At 51.7% G+C, this 16,521-nt stretch overlaps 1 protein-coding gene across 1 annotated transcript in view; it reads left to right on the top strand.

Annotated features, from left to right (window-relative positions):
* Positions 1 to 12,128: 12,128 nt before the first annotated feature.
* LOC123935782 (anosmin-1-like) overlaps positions 12,129 to 16,521 on the top strand; it is a 174,796-nt gene continuing 170,403 nt past the window's right edge. Inside the window, exon 1 of the mRNA XM_045996590.1 lies at positions 12,129 to 12,405. Coding sequence (XP_045852546.1) covers positions 12,199 to 12,405 — 207 coding nt within the window. The 5' untranslated portion in view covers positions 12,129 to 12,198. The remainder of the gene's footprint in view (positions 12,406 to 16,521) is intronic.

Raw genomic sequence — 16,521 nt, 5'->3', positions numbered from 1 at the left:
CCCTGAGTCAGGCTCCCTGCTCAGAGGTAAAGTCTGCTTCTCCCTTTCCCTCTGCCCCTTACCCCTGCTTGTGCTCTCTCTCTCTCCTCTCTCTCTCACCCCCTCTCTCAAATAAATAAATAAAATCTTAAAAAAAAAAAAAGAAAGGAAACAGAGAGATCAATCGACGACAGACAGAAGAGGAGTTGACTCATGTAGTGACAGACACCATCAGGCGTCAGGAAGCTGGAGATCCAGGGAAGCCAGTCATGTCTCAGAGCAGAAGGCGGAACTCTCAGCTCAAGCAGAGACAGAGGGAAAATGTCCTTCTCTGCCTTTTCGTTCTAACCAGGTCTCAACAGGTTGGATGATGTCCGCCCATCTCGGCAAGAGCCGTCTTAACTCACTCGGCTCTTTCAAATGTTACTCTCGTCTGGAAACACTGTGACAGATAACCCAGAAATACTATTTTGCCAGCTTTCTGGGTTTCCCCTTAGTCTGGTCATGACGCATCAAGTTAACTCACACTTCATTTATCATATTCATAAATGGTCTTCCGGTACCATGAAAAAATCATTTTCCCCCCTTGACTTGCCCGTCGTCTTCCCTAAAATGAGTCTTTTCTGAAACTCACCCAAGGAATTGACGAGGTAGGTAATTGTAACAAACAGAGAAAAAAACAATTCCATCGTGTAACAGTAGCACAAAGACTTCACATGGCAGATGCCGCTAAAAATTGAGATGAGGTTAGGTGTTATCGGCTATAAATACAGGCTTGGAACATAGATTTCCCTAACATTGCATTCCTAAAAACCTGCCGCAAATCTGTGAATCTGAGGAGGGCCACATTAGTAACCAGTGTTGAGGCTTGTGATGCTCTTTCAATCCGTCCATCATCTTATAACCCCTCTCATCTATATTCATGCTTGCTCCCCAAGCGCTCTCATTCAGTGCGTGGCTTTGCATATCATCCGTATGTGACAATCGTCAAATCGTTACCTACCTGGAGCATGAAGCGCTGACAAGCAAAATGTCCACTAGCAGGAGGCAGCCACTGGCCCATGGAAGACCACGTGACTGACCGTGCATTCTCATGCTGGTGCTTTAAACCACGTCGTTCTCCTGTTTTCCCAGGAAGCCGCCCCCCCTTCTGTATTTTACCTTCTAGTCTTTCTGACAGCGACCTGTTGTCTTCCTAGGGATTCGAAACCCTTCTCCCTCACCGTCAGCATTGAAACACTCCCTTCGGGATCCTTACGATTCTCCAGCCGAGCATAACATTCAGTGACTAAACCCTTTTCTTCTCTGACTTCGCACCCAGAAAAAACAAATTGCTTTTTGACTCATTCTTTCAACAAGTAATCCACTTCATATTGTTATAGAAGCCTTGGATCCTGAATTATTGCTCAATTTAACGTGTTGTGTCCGGCACTTATTTTTACTTCATTATATTTTTTGATTAAATTTCAGGAACACAGGGTTGGATAAATTAGAATCCCTGGTTCATCACGTTTTCACCGTTGTTCAAAATATGGCGCATTTTACATGTTCAACGAGCTATTGAATTCGTTATTGTTAATAGTGTAACAGACAGCAGCAGATCCCATTCTGGGCAAAAAAGCTACATCTTTTATAATCATCCAGCCCTCCTGCTTTGTCTACCATGACCCTGCAGTCTAGGTCAACTATTTCCTTTTCTTTTTAAGATACATTTATTGCACATATATGCTCGCTAAATACAGTTTTTATTCTAGTCATCTTTCACTTCCAAGCAAGGATATCCCGCCATATGCATTCTCTTGTAACAGTGTTCACTTCCTGTTCTATTGCTATGGTGGATCCTCAACCACATACACCTCGGTAGCTGACTTATGCTGACAACTGGATACTACGTCCTATGAGACCACATCGGAATTTGTGTGTCTGCCCTTCCCCTCATGGATGTTGGTTGGTTCCAAGGTCTTGCTAACATGAGCTGTCCTGCTATGAACGCGTCTGTCCACCGTGCGTATGATGCACGTGCGGTAGCGTCCCTTGGGTTGCGTGGAAGTGGGTTGAGGAATCCCTGACCGTGGGATTGGGCGGTCGTCTAGACATGACGCCTGGCCCTTTTCCAGAGTCAGGGCGTCGGTTTCTGCCCCCGCCAGCAACGTATAAAAGCTACTATGGGGCCTCCTCCTCTCCAGTTGTAGCATAGTCAGACTTTTCACTATAGCCAAGAGAAAGGGTGTAAAGGATCCTCCACTCTGCCCTTATTTTCCGTGTTCTTTTACTGACCACCAGTGATGCTTAACCTTTCTTCATACATCTTCTGGAAATCTGTGTCTCCTCATCTGTCCAAGCCTAGGCTCAGCTTTTCCTTATTTTTCTCTTGATCTGTCTGTGTCCTCTTTTCCTGCTGATTCATAGGAATTCATGCTCTAGTCTTCATTCCAACAGCTTGTCTGTTGTGTGGGCCGTGAAAATAGTGTCTCCTACTCTGGAAGGAGTCTCTTTTCTTTCTTTAAGATGTTTCCAATGGACAACATGTCTTAATTTTGATGTAAGTGAATCAATCAATGTTTTGTTTTGGTGGCTAGTGAATGCATTCTGCGTTTTATTTAAGAAGTCTTTCTCTAGTCCTGGGTTCATCTTTGATCTGACTCCTGGTTTGTTCTCTCTTATTAGATGATGTTAGAGCCCTTCCTTCCTCACTTGCCTGGGCCTAATTCAGGTTTCCTGGGGGAGGGTGAGACGAATCAGTATTGCCTTCTAGAGCTTTTAGCTTCACGTTGCTTCGCCTGGGGCTGAACGTCAGGCCTAGTTCCAGCTGTCTTGAGTCTGGGGGTAAATGCTGGTGCTGCCCCCCCGCCCTTGGCTGCCGCTTGTAGGCAGCTGTAACCCGGCTTGCTGCATTCAGTCAGCCAGACTGCGTGCTGGGAAGCAGAAAGCTGAGCGTGGTGTGAAGGATTTCCATGTGTTTCACGTTCCCATAATTTCAGATACTCTTACGCTGTTAGTGAACTTCCATATCAGATTTTCAAAAACTTCGGGATGTGTGGGTGGCTCTGTGGGTGAAGCGTCTGCCTTCAGCTCAGGTCATGATCCCAGCTGGGGATCATCAAGCCCAGCATCGGGCTCTCTGCTCAATGGGGAGTCTGCTTCTCCCTTTCTCTCTGCCCCTCCCTCTGCTCTGCTCATGCTCTCTCTCACTCTGATGCTCTTTCTAGAAAAAACAAACAGCAACAAAACAAAAAACCCTCACATAAATAAAGGAACAAATTATTCCTGCACCAGATACATTGAACTCGAAAGCATTATGCGAAATGCAAAAAAGCCAGACTCAGAGCTTCGTCCCATAGGATCTCATTTATAGAACATTCTGGAAGAGACAAAAATGAAAGGACAAAAAATCATATCACCGGTTGATGGAGGCTGGGGTGAGGGCAGGAGGTTGGTGCAGGCACGAGAAAACTGTGGACAGGGACAAATATTCTGTATCACAACTGTATTGGCTCCGTAACTGCGTACTTTAAGAGTCATCGAGTGTCCCTTTAAAATTTGCGGTTTTTATCTTATGTCTCACTTAATTCTGTTTTATGTATATTCACTTGAAAGCTGACTAAGAAAGAGTTTAATAAGAAAAAAAAAACATAATTCCACTCCCCACAAGGTAATTTCGTGTAGCAAACACTGAGTCTTAAAAAAGATGTTTAAGATCAGGTCGAGTGTTTGACCAGGTGTCAAAAATGACTCTGGTGTTCCCACCTGCTGTGTGAGTTCTTTCTGGGTAATATTCTAGGTGGAAACGCTTGTCTTGAACACTCCGGGGAGGCAGATGGCAGTCGCCCTGGGCGTTTTCTCCTGCCATCATTTGTATCTCACCAATACCATTCCTGTCTCATAAGCTGTTTTGATAAGTCGTTTTGGAAAGTGGAGTCGGTTCTCCTGTTCAGAAACGAACGTCTGCTTCAGAAGTCACTTAAACATCATTCTTATCTTGCCTTGCCTTTAATGGGGTCAGACTTCTAAGTGACAGGATGCGTGCTCAAATGGGTGCTTCTCCACTGCGAGCAGTTTTGCTGCCCCCGCCCCGGACTCAGGGGACACATGGTTCTACCTGAAAATATAACAGATTATTGGGGCGGGTGGGATGCTGCTGACTTCCAGGGGGTGGAAGCCGGCTAAGCTCCGCCAGCACAGGGTAGCTCCCCACTGAAAATCACCAGCCCAAAATGTCAGTAGTGCCGAGGTGGAGAAACCCTGGTATAAAGTTTTTACTAAATAAAAGAGGGGTGCCTGGGTGGCTCAGTCGGTTAAGCATCTGCCTTCGGCTCAGGTCATGATCTCAGGGTCCTGGGAGTGAGCCCCGCATTGGGCTCTCTGCTCAACCGGGGGGGGGGGGCTGCTTCTTCTTCTGTTCCTACCCCTGCTCGTGCTCACTCTCTGTCTCTGTCTCTCTCAAATAAATAAAATCTTCAAAAAAAATTTTTTTTAAATACAAGAGTAGTGAAACACCAAAACAAAACTTACAAATTCGCTGGTTAATCCTGTAAATGCTCTATCTACCTTGCCTAGTTGGGGTACTCGCTCCTTGTTGAAGGACTGGACCTAGTCCTTTTGAAATAGGATTCCTGGGGAGGTGTTTTCTACTAAGACCTCTATTTCACAAGAGGCAGGTCTAGAGATGAAAACAAGTGAAGGAGTTTGCATAGCAGACACGTTCCTTGGGGCACCTGGGGGGCTCAGTCCCCTAAACGTCGGACTCTTGGTTTCGGCTCAGGTCGCCATCTCTGGGTGCCGAGATTGAGCCCCGGTCGTGCTCCGTGTCGGGTTCCGCGCTCAGCGTGGAGGCTGCCTGAGATTCTCTCCCTCGACCCCTCCCGCTCATTCTCTCTCTCTCTCAAATAAGTTAGTCTTAAGAAAAAAAAGGGTGGGTGGGTGGGGGGAAACACATCCCTTGTTTCCGCAACTCAGATTTAATCCTGGGTTGATCAAACTGATACTCTTCACCCTTTCTAGTCTTCAAACAATATCGTTTCTCAAAATCCCTCCCTATGTGAGTAGACAATCGTGGCAAAGCCGTAACTGAAAAAAATTTGCAGACACAATGGTAATGTCACTTGATTTTTGGGTGGACAGTGGATAACACCTCTGTCAGGGGCACAGAGTCTTCGATATTAAATTAATGATACAGGTGTGCATGTAGTTCTTTGAAAACAGAAAGGACTTATTTGTTTTCATTTCTTCCCTGGTGCCTGTTGGCAGGAAGCCGTCATTCACGTAGTAATGCCCCGCTACTCTGAGGACCGAACCGCTCTCTAGTTGTGCCGCTCGGCGTGATTCCCGGGCCTCGAATGTCTCCGGGGTGCAGGTGCAGGGCACCCGTGAGATTGTCGCAACTGCGCATCTCTCCCAGCACAGTCCTCACACTATGGATCTCAGCATGTTGACAATAAATTTCTCCCAGCTGAATGCTGGTCGACTACCATCATCCAGAGTGCTGGCGTCCAATTATTTGCAGAAGACACAGAAAGGGTTGGAATACAAGTCTGTTCCTTCGCTTAAGTTGTTTTTTGAGCACAGACTTTGTTATCATGTCACTGAGTCCTTTCTCTGTGTGGCGCGATATCCAGAAGGACCGTAGGAAGATTATTCACACGTGGATCCCCACTTAAGCACAGGACGGTTCCGGTCACCGTCTCTGACCGCTACCTGTCCTGTTGTCCGTCTGGGCCCCGGAGAAGCACCGATCCCTGAGTGCCTGCCTTTGTCATTCCTTCTCTGGAGCCCAAAGCCAACACTGTGTGTGCAAGGGAGTGTGAGCGTGTGTGGAAGGGGTGGGGATTCCAAAGTACAGAAGCCCCCGGCGGGAGAAGAAGAGGGAAGGGAATGACCTTGATCTCCCATCCGCTGAAATGCCCCAAATGCAAGGAGACGGGAGAGTATTCTCCAGCGGGAGCCACCGAGCCACTGCTGCAAATCCCGCAAGTGAACCCAGACTTTACTTTTGGTTTTGTTCCCTTTCGGTCCTGCGGGATTCTGTTGTCCCTCCCACGCCCCCGTGGATTCAGAAGAGGAATATGCGTTCATGACTTGGGTGCGTTCGTGGGTCTGTTCACATCGTGTTGGAGTATCTCGGTGCTTCCTTCTCGTCCTTAAATGTGTTTATCTTAATGTCTGGACTCCAGGTTCATCTTGTATAAAGCGGCCCGTTCGCCGCTGGAAAGTCTCCCCTCCCCGCCCCCCTGCACTACAGATAACACGCGTTTCCTTTCTGTGCATTAGTCTCCCCTGGCAGTGGATTTCTTGGGGACAGTCTCACATTTCGGGGACCCTCTTGAAGCAAGCGATGTGTAAGCTGTTCTGAACGGAAGGTTCTTCGAATAAAACTCACACACACTTGGCCCTTGTCATTCGGTATTGTAGCCAATAGGCTGGAAAGGGATTGGGGCGCCCAGTCGGTGACGCCTCTGCCTACAGCTCAGGTTATGATCCGGGGTCAGGCTCCCTGCTCAGCGGGGAGTCTGCTTCTCCCTCTCCCTCTGACCTCCCCCCCCAACTCGTGCTCTCTCTCAAGTAAATAAATAAATAAATAAATAAATAAATGGTTGTTTTTTTTTTTTTAAGTGTTTAAAAGCTAAGAAAAAATTCATTTGGGGACTACTGTGCTCATTTCCGTGATTTAGTTCAGTGGGACCGCATTTACACAGGAAAGCCTTTCTGTGCTTAAATCCACCCCGGCATGAATCTCGGTAGTCCTTACTGAGAACCCGGCATGACCGTCCTAGTCAGATTCATGCCTTAGAGTGGACAGTTTCGTCCTACAATCAGGTCATCACAGAGGAAGGACTCCGTGGCCGCATTTTACGGACGTGGCCAGCATGTGGCACTGTTTGCTGTGAAACGCTGCCTTTGTGCCTTCTCCCAGCTCTGCAAATCTGCCCTGTGTGCAGGGGCTCAAGCTACATTTCAGTGGGCTCCAAACATCCAAGAAGAAACAACCCACTTAAGGCTTTAAACAGAACAGAATTTCAGTATTTCTGAAGAGCACCTGTAGGTTGAGGAACGAACAGAATAAAAGTATGACTGTTTATTAGAACTTCCCTTTAAGAAAGCTTTAAAAATTGTTATTTCCACAAAACTTTAAATATGAATTTCACTGAAAAATTCCTTATTTATTTCACACGAGAACTAGGCCAGTCGGAAGACAGCAATGAGGTTTTTAAAAGTTATATTATTTAAGGTTCAGTAAAAATTATATAATTTCAATTTATTTTAATGTGCTTGTTGTGATTCTCAAAATATATGCTGGAGGCAAACCAGTTATGATATTGTGGTCATGTCAAGACCTGGAAATACACAAGTAGCTTTTTCTATTTTAAATAGTTTCCTGCATTTGACTATCAAGTAGTACTTATTTGATGGCTCTGTGTTTTGGGTTTCCAAAACCCAATGTTCCTGGCATCAGTCGCTACGCTCAGTAAGACACTAAAATCAACAGGGGCCGTGAAATGCGCCGCAGCTAAAAATTTCTGGCAGGAGGTGCTGGGAGGGAAGAAGCGTTCACAGTTGAACATCACAATCACTGTTAGAACATGAACGATGCATATTGATACATTCTATTTTTTAGTAGCTCTTCTCATTTTAGTAATTATTGCAATGACCGATTAAAACTTTGGCGATGACTTCATCTACAGTAGGCATGTACAACAGGTGCCAAATTTAATACTAACTGAAAGATTGATTGTAGCCTTGGGGGAGGAAAGGCGAAAGGCCATGAAAACAAGCAATAGCTTGAAATCATGTGATTTCACCCTCCTTTGTGTCTTCTGTCCAGAAAACATTTAAGTTTCATTAAACTGTTCTTCAGCGCACAAAAGTAGTAGCAGTTTTCGGATGCTTCCTAGTAAAATATTCGTAAATAGCCAGGCAGTTAGTAAAATTGATACCTTTAAGGCTGTAAATGGAGCAGCTGAATTTTTATAATCTATAAAAACGTGTCGTATGCTTAACTTATCCCCCGACAAGATATCTACAGTGCACAATGATTGGGGAAAAAAAAAGGGCAGATGATTGCAAATGAATGTGAGGGTCCTTTTCTACAAAGCACAGTGTGTTCAATGGCCCTGTTGCATAAACTTATCACTTTCATTTGTAGAAGGATAAAACTGGCTGTCGGGGGCCAGCGCAGTAAGAGATACCAGAGAGGTTCACCCCATTCTTGCCCGAAATCCCATTACAAAAGATGGAAATCTGATACGTATCCATTCAGTTGTTAACTGCGTCCCAAGCTCCCCATTTCTCTCCTTTTTCCTCTTAAGAGCTCTTGGTTGCCTCCCCTCCGGTCATCGTCCCCTATAACCGGTGACTGAGGACCTCATAAATGCCATCAAATTTAAGTACTGGTCTTCCCCAATTTTAGGATGAGTTCTCAATTTGCTTTTCCAAGGCCGGGGTGGGGGGGTGTGTATCAGAGAAAGATTATGCTCGTTTCCTTCCTAGTTTATTCTTATCAAATGCAGCTGGGAAGCTTTTGAAAAGACAAGCTGCTGGTCTGGAAGAATGAGTGTAACACTATGTCGTTGGACTGGAATGTACTGGGGAAAGCAGAGCGATGGGATCATGAAGAAATAGTTTGGTATGCCCAATCTAGATCAACATGTACACCTAAAAAATACTTTAAACAATGAAACAGCCATAAATGCTACTGAAACCCAGGTTTAATGGGCTGTTTTCTGAAGCAGTTGTCTGTCAAGCCTGTCCCTGGTTCAGTGGCTGTAGGAGCACCAGGTGTTGTTTAAAAGTTGGGATTCCCATGCCCTACCCACGTCCGCTGAGCCCGAACCTGTGAACCTGGAGTTCTGGAGTGTATCTTCAGCAAGCTTCTGGGGGGGGGGGGGGGGTTCTGACTCTGTGCTAAAAGGGGGTGGGGGAGGAAGGAAGAAAAGGAGGGAGGGAAGGAAAGTAAAGAAAGAAGAAACTCATATTCTAAATAAATTGTAGGGAAGACTATAGCCAACTTCTCGATGAGGACCTTGTTTTGTGTGTTTCTTCTAGAACCCGACCAAGATGGGCCATATGGTTGGGTCTTTGTTCACACAGGTAAAAGAAAGAGTCAGTTAAGACCCTTTCCCACGGTCCTTGCTGGGTGGGTGTTTTGTTTATTTAAAATCAAAGTGAATTCAATATAAGGTTCGTTTCTTCTTCACACAAATTCAGACTGTGGGGTCCAGGTTGACTGTGAGCAAAGGCTTGCCAAGCTCTTTCTTGCAAAAGGTACCTGGACAATTGTCACCCATCCCTTTCCCGGTCATTCCTTCTGGACACTACAGTTCTCCCCTGTGGTGGTTCTGCATGATCTCAGAGATCTTCAAGCACGTGGCCAGCCCCATCCAAAGTTAGCTTCTGGCAGACAACTTGTAGGACGAACTGCAGAACAAATTCGGCACATGTAAGCAGAATAAAAAACTCAGATTTCAACTGTGACTCTGGCTTTACCAAAACGTTTTCCTTTTACAAGCGACTTCAAACTAAAATTAAAATAAATAACATAAAAAAGGCCAGCATCATCACGGAAGATGTCTGTGATAATTCTAAAACAAGTACACCATATAATTTTAACATATGTGTCAGGTGACCCTCTATGTTTAATCTGAAGCTCTCTGTTCAACAGACTACATGTTCAGTTTTGTGGTTTGTTATAAAATGCATTTATTCATGGAAATGAATATGCTATGGAACCCGTAAAAACACAGTGATCCCTTTGAACATTTAAGAGCTGTTTTTAAAAGCTCAGCTTGCTTCTCCCTATGATTTCACTTTCGAGAATATAAATTTCATGATACGACACGCAACGTTATAAATCAAAGATACTGTAAGAAAATGTAGGTGTGCATAATATCCTTGCTTTCTCCAAGGCCAGGTGTCTGCTTCCCTTCAAAAGTTAAATGCAATGGAAGCCTGTGCCATAGCTTTTGGAAACGCTTTCGGTAATTCCCAGTGTGAGCGATAACGTTTCGAAGACAGTTCCTTTGTGAAGGTGTCCCTCCTCCAGTCCCTGCTGGGAGGCCGTCCACACTGACCAGCCTGGAGTCACCCTGGTTAGCTTCTTTGCTCTAGTCATTATTAAGTGTCTAACAGACTTTTTAAAGATGTATTTATTTATTTGAGAGAGAGACAGGAGAGAGGGAACACAAGCAGGGGGAGTGGGAGGGGCAGAGGGAGAGGGAGAAGCAGGCTTCCTGCTGAGCAGGGAGCCCAGTGTGGGGTTCGATCCCAGGACCCCGGGATCCCCATCTGAGCCAGAGGCAGATGCTTAATGACTGAGCCACCCAGGCGCCCCGTGTATAACAGACTTGAAAAAGATTTCCGTGAACAGTTCTGAGCATCTGTTCCACGACCGAGCTCACGCCTCAGTGTTTTCCGTTTCCCGCTCAAGGGCGGTATTGTGTTTCTGGAACCTGCGCGTGGGGCTGTCCCCATAACTCACCCCTCGCTCAGAATTAAAGTCAAGATGGTACCAGAAGAACGCTGAGCCAAGTGTGATCCTTCTAGGATGGGGCTCTGCACTGTGCAGGGGGCACGCCCAGGAAGCCAGTTCTTCCTACAGAACCTTTTGAGGGAGACCACTCTGGTTTTTAAAAATTCACAGAGAAACACACTAAGCCGTGAGTTCCGTGTGGCCTCACCGATTTCACTGTGCGAAGACACAGGCACAGATGACGTCCTTGAGAAAGAATCCTGGGTATAGCAGGACGGCTGTAACTGCTTGTCCTTATCCTTTAGCAGGGAGAGCTCACATCCAGAGTGCAGAATGCGCAGGAGAATGGGGGCGGGGAGGGGCTGGAAGCTGGAAAGAGCCTAAGCTCTGTGGGAGGAGGAACCCACCCTGAGAAGAATCTCTGGGCAGGTCCAGGACATCTCGGCACCAGCTGTGCTCAGTCCTGTGCTTATGGCCATGCTGGGTTTGGACCCCAGAAGGCCATTCTGTAGGAGAATGCGGGGAGGTCCAGGGAGGTCCAGGCACAGGTGTTTCTGTCCGTCAGGTGGTCTGCGCCCGAGCGCACGTGTGCACGGGTCTTTCGGACTCAGCTGTGTTACCCACGTATCCCCGTGTCCCAGGCACGTTCTTCATGATCCCAGCTCTCTCTCGGGCTGCCGCCTCCCCGCTGTCACGTCCCGGTGGAACTCAGGGAAGCATGAACGTGGTTACAGGTGGTGCATTATAAATGCTGCCCCAGCTCTTTCCGTGGCAAGGCCCCCTCTGGGGACCCTGAGCAGGTCCCTAGAGGGAAAGGAGCCTGGGGGACGACTACAAGAGATGGCAGGGCTGAATCGAGAGTCGTGGAGGGGAGGGGGGTACGTGGAGGGAAGATTTGGGGAAAGATTTGTTTTGGGCCACTTTGGGAGAGAGTAGTGCTTCCCAGAAAATGGGACACCCGAGGAGGCAAGTAGCGTGGGTCTGTTTCAGGAACGGGGCTTGCTGCGTGCCCAGATGGGTTTCCAGGTCATAACAGGGAGAGAAGGGAGGAGGAAGGAAGGGAGGAATGCTGGAGGGAGAGGAGGGAGAGAAATGTCAGTCCCACTGTCCCTGCCAGCCTTCTGACTGCTCTTATCCAGACCAGTCGTTCTTAGCTCTTTTCAGGACTTGGAAATAAAAGGAAATTCAAATACGCGGGAGTGTGAGCGAAGCTTTGACCTGGGGCAGAAACCGGGGAGGCAGCCTGCAACTTTGAGGCGCTGCGCCCTTCCCTAGGCAGGTCGGACGTCCTTGGGGGTGCCGAGGCCCTCCCTTCCGAGGGGACACCTCCACCCCAGGCCGGGTTCACTCACACCCGACGTTTACCTGGATGGTGGCGGTGAGGGCAGGGTGCGGACTACTGGGGAGCCGGCGCGGGAGACCGACCACCCGGAGCGGGGCGCGCGGGGGAGAGCGGGGCGGCGCCGCCCTGCCTCGGAGCGCGGGGGCTCGCTGCCGGGTAGCCCAGCCCACGGCCCTCCGCCCGGCCGCCCTGTCACTCACTCTCCTCGCAGCCAATGGCGCGGCGGCCTGTCAGCCTCACCCCACCCCTCGAGGCAGAGCCGGGAGGAGGTTGGCGGGGAGGGCGCGGGGCTGGAGTTGAATGATTGAACTTTCCAGCGGAGTTGCGGCGGCCGCGAGGTGCCCGGCAGTGCGGCCCCGGCGCGGAGCTGGGAGCCTCGGCCAGCGCCCCGCGCCCGCGCCCCCGACCCGCAGCCATGGAGCCCGGGGCGCCCGGCGCGGCCCTGACCGTCTGCCTCTGGCTGCTGGCCTGCGGGGGCTGCCTGGCCGGCGGCCCCGGCGCCGCGGCGGCTCGGCGGCTGGACGAGTCCCTGTCGGCCGTGAGCGTCCAGCGCGCGCGCTGCTCGTCCAGGTGCCTCAGCCTGCAGATCACGCGCATCTCCGCCTTCTTCCAGCACTTCCAGGTACGGGAACCGCCGCCCGCCTGCGGCCGCCCTGCTGCGGGCCGTGGCCGGGGGCGCGCGCCGCGCCTGCCTCCCGGCCTCGGCGCCCAAACTTCTCGCCGGGCTCGGCCGGCAGATCCCGCTTCCCTGCGGCGTGGATCTCACCCTCGAGGCGGTCGGATCCCCCTTTCCGGCCGCCTCCTTGCTCCTGAAAGGAGAGAGAAGCGTGCACATCTGTCCCCAGGTCCCCTGTTCCCCAGTGGAAAGCCCAGTGGAGAGCCTCTTGCAGATTCCGCGGGTGGGTGTGTGCATTTCTTAGTTTCCCAGGACTTCGGCGCGCGGCACTCGGGGCTGGTGGCGGGTCCCGCGAACTCCCCCGCGCTCCCGGGCCCGCGGCGCCGCCAGCCCCGGGAGCGAGGCCGGGAAGGGCGCCCAGCTGCGCCCGGGGACTCGCGCGACCCGCCCGGCCCCGCAGGTGCCCGCGGGTGGACACCTCCGTCTCCACTGAGCGCCGCGTTCACGTTCGGCGGGCGCGGGGCTCGCAGCCCACCCGTGGAGCCGCGCAGGCGGCGAGTCGTGTGTTCCAGAATGTGTGTGTCGGGAGGGTGGTGGCGGCGGCGGCTGTGCGCTCCCAGTTCGGAGCCCGGGAGCTTCTGAGTCAGTGCGTAGTGTGGGGAGTGAGCCGGGGGACGCGGGACTTGGAGGGCCGCGTTGGGATGCTCTGACGAGAGTCCCGGGGTCAGTGTCTGCGCCCAGCCCTCGCAGGTCCTTCCAGCTTGAGTGTGGAAGAGCGTGTGTGTGACTGAGTGTGGGTGTTGGAGGCTCACGGGGTCGCACGCTTGGCGCCTGTGCATTGCCGGGCCCCTTGGGAGGAGCGACAGCGCCGAGGGTTCCTCGCAGGTCTTGCGTGAGAACCCGGGGTGCTGGGGGCGCGTTTGCGCCGCTTGCGGGCTCTGCGGGGGCGCGTCCGCTTGCCTTCCCAGGCCGACGCGGGTGCGCGCGGTCCGAGCTCAGTTACGCTCACGCCTTGGTTCCCTCCAGGGCTCCCGGGCTCCGCTTGGCCTTCCCGCTCCTCTCCTTAGCGGCTCACCTGTTCCAAGACTCAGGTGCCTTCTCGCCGCAGGAAACACTGCGGAGCCCAGGAGGAGACTCGGGGCCCTGCCGCAGGTTTTCGGTCTTAGGAAGTAAACCGGGCAGGGTAAAGGGGCTTCCAGAGGGGCCCTGGGTATTCAGCTGCGAGCGCAGGCGGTTGTGGGGCGGATCTCCGCAGGCTTCGGGGTGTTCATCCCGGGCTTCGAGCTAATGAAAGCTGGCGCCCGGGGGCCCAGGCGCTCACCGCTGGGTCTTCGGAGCCCGCAGCCGCTCGAGAAGTGTGCGCGTGCGTGGCTGCGCGCTCTGGGGGAAGCGACCTGTAGTGGGTTTCGGAGACGCTGGCACCCTCCGCGCCCCTCCTGGTTTGGGCAAAGGGAAACCCGAGGGCTCCGTCCTGTGCTGAAATGACGCCCACATCCTGGAGAGGGCTCCTCCCCGGCCACCTGATTTCAAATCCGCCCTGCCCTGCCCTGCCCGGCCTGGCCCTCTCCCGGGAAGATGCTGCACTATTGTTTCATCAACAGAAAGCAAAACAGAGAGACCCGTTCCTGGAGAGAAACTATCTCTGCTTGCTTTTTCTCTTGCTTTCTTTCCTTTCCTTTCTTTCTTTCTAATTGACCTGTCCGTCGCTGTAATTTATTTGTTTTACCGTTTAAGCGGCTAAAGAAGCAGTTTAGATCAAGCCAATTCCCATGAAAGGCTTTTCTTGTGGTCTCCTGGCATGATTTCTCTGCGGAAGAAAAAGCGCTGACAGAATGCACATCGCCAGACAATCCTGATTACATTTTAATTAGCTGGGGTGCAATAGCTGCAAATTACTCTTAGGACTTAGGAACCGCTGTTTTTGCCGTCAACTGCCAAGCCACTCGTGGAGGGTTAACCCTAACCTGGTCATGCCCATCTGATTTACTGAAATTGCAGGGATTATGTTTTCCTAAGATTTGAAAAGGCAGCGACACACTCCTTAGAAACCCTCAAGCTTCCCTGTCCCTCCCCCTTGTTAAATAATTGGGGGATGATGGAGGAGTCTGCTGCCGCCAACTCCTTATAGGCACGTGGTGTTTATGAAGAGGCAGGAAAGGCGGGGCCAGAGGAAGCTTGCCAGCTTGCCCAGGAGCCCCTTCTCTCCGGGTCACCCCACCCCCTTGTGCAAAGATGGCCCAGCGAAGGCTCTTTCTGGAGCAGGTGGCCATTTTCAACTTCTGTCCCATAGCACTAGGCATCTTTTTAAGGATGGAAGGCTGTCTCCATCCTCGAGGCCAGCCTCGCGTGGGGACGCTTAGATGTGACAGCTGCCAGGGCTCGGCTGTGGCCCTCTGTGTGATCACGGTGTGGACAGAGGCTCAGAGCTGCAGGGGGGCAGTGTCCTGGAGTGGCCTGCAGGCCTGCAAAGGGACGCTGGAGTCTCACGGTCTGTACCCCAGCTGCACACGTCTGCTAGCCACCGGCCCTGGGCAGAGATGCCGCTCACCTGGGGCCTTCTGCTGTCCCGGTGGGCTTCACCTGCCTGCCCTGGACCCGGGCACCCAAGCCACTCACTGCTGATGTGTGGGGATGGGAACGGTGACGGGGGATTCCTGAATTCTGTGGCCCAGCTCCTGACCTGGGAGAGTTCCGTATTTCATCACGGATGGGGAACTGCTTCACATCCCTGCTAAATGCTGGCTCCATTCGTGGAAAGAAACAGTGCAGGTCAGCACCTCACGGGGTATCTGTTCCCAGCCCCGTGGGCAGGACACTGGCCACATGGCCCCTTCAGGTTAGCACCTGCCACATGCACAGCGTCGTTAAAATCCCACTGACCGAGGTGGTTGCGAAGGACATCCTTCTGTCCGCGAACGAACGGGAGATCTGGGCTGTGGGGTCCGGAGCGGGGATGTGAGCTTTGGAACGAGGCCGATTTTGCTGCTGTGAATGGGTCACTTGGGCCGATCGCCTTCCTGAACGTCCAGCCTCTCGTGGGTCCCGTGGAGGATAAGGACCTGCCCGGCAAGGTGCAGGTCGTAGCCGGTGCTGGGGTTACCGGAGTGATGGCGGCAAGGGCGCTAACTCTACCCGGGAGATTAGTCGGTACCGGCCTCTGTCCTGGGAGCCCTACAAGGCCTGGTTCCTTTGCTCCCCACTGCAGCCGTATGAGGAAGGCACTGTTTCCCAGCTCGTAAGCAAACACAGGTGCTGAGAGGGCAGGTTACTCACACAGCTAAAGACGGTGCAGCTGGGCTCCGAACGAGGGTGCCTGTCGGTTTTCGATTTTGTTCTCTATAGGGTTGTGTTGGTTAGCGGCGAATTTCCTTCCAGAAAGACTACCTCATTTTCGGGACTGCGTGCAAAATGAAAATGTATGGTCCAGTATCTCAGATAGCAAGAGAAAGGAGTGTTGTTAAAGCAACGAAAATATAAAGTGCTTTTCGTTCTTTGGTGGCGCTTGCGGTGTGTCCTGGGGTTTCAGGTTTGCTGTTCGGTGCTGTTCTCAGTGAAGAAGAATGTGACAATTCAGGGACGACGGTGGATTTACTCTTCCTCTTTATATCATTCCGTGCCAGTGCTGCGTGCCCACATCGGAGCATTTCACGTGCACGCCGGCTCCGCGGCGTGTCACGATTTCTGTGTCCTGGCCTCAGGGTGCCTCGACATGGCTGGAGGCACAGGCGAGACCCAGGAAGGTGGGGAGGGGGAAGCGCGAGCCCCTCCCCCAAGGTGCACATGGTGTGGCGTGCCCAGCCCCATGCCAGGGTCCTGCGGGATGTTCCTAGACCTCACAGGAGCCTGTGGTCTCCAGGAGCTTGCGTGCTTGCTCAGACAGAACACGTGCTTGGCACCCTGTTCTGCAAGCTTCTAGAACCATGCCTTGTGCCTTGTTCTGGGTGTCGTGTTCAGGAGGTCGAGCCGGGGATCTCCCCCTCTTCCTGTTCACACGACAGCACATGGGCAGCCCCAAGTCCAGCCTCCTCACTGGCAGATCCCTGCCCCAGGGATGGGTTTGCTCCCCGGAAGCCCTGGACTCTGGCTGCCCGCCCTCCAAAGACACGGTGCTGTTTCCCACGT

This window comes from Meles meles, chromosome Y, assembly GCF_922984935.1.
Source record: "Meles meles chromosome Y, mMelMel3.1 paternal haplotype, whole genome shotgun sequence".
Classification (NCBI taxonomy): Eukaryota; Metazoa; Chordata; class Mammalia; order Carnivora; family Mustelidae; genus Meles; species Meles meles.
The sequence above is the reverse complement of the archived record's forward strand: the minus strand, read 5'-3'. Positions and strand labels throughout refer to the sequence as shown.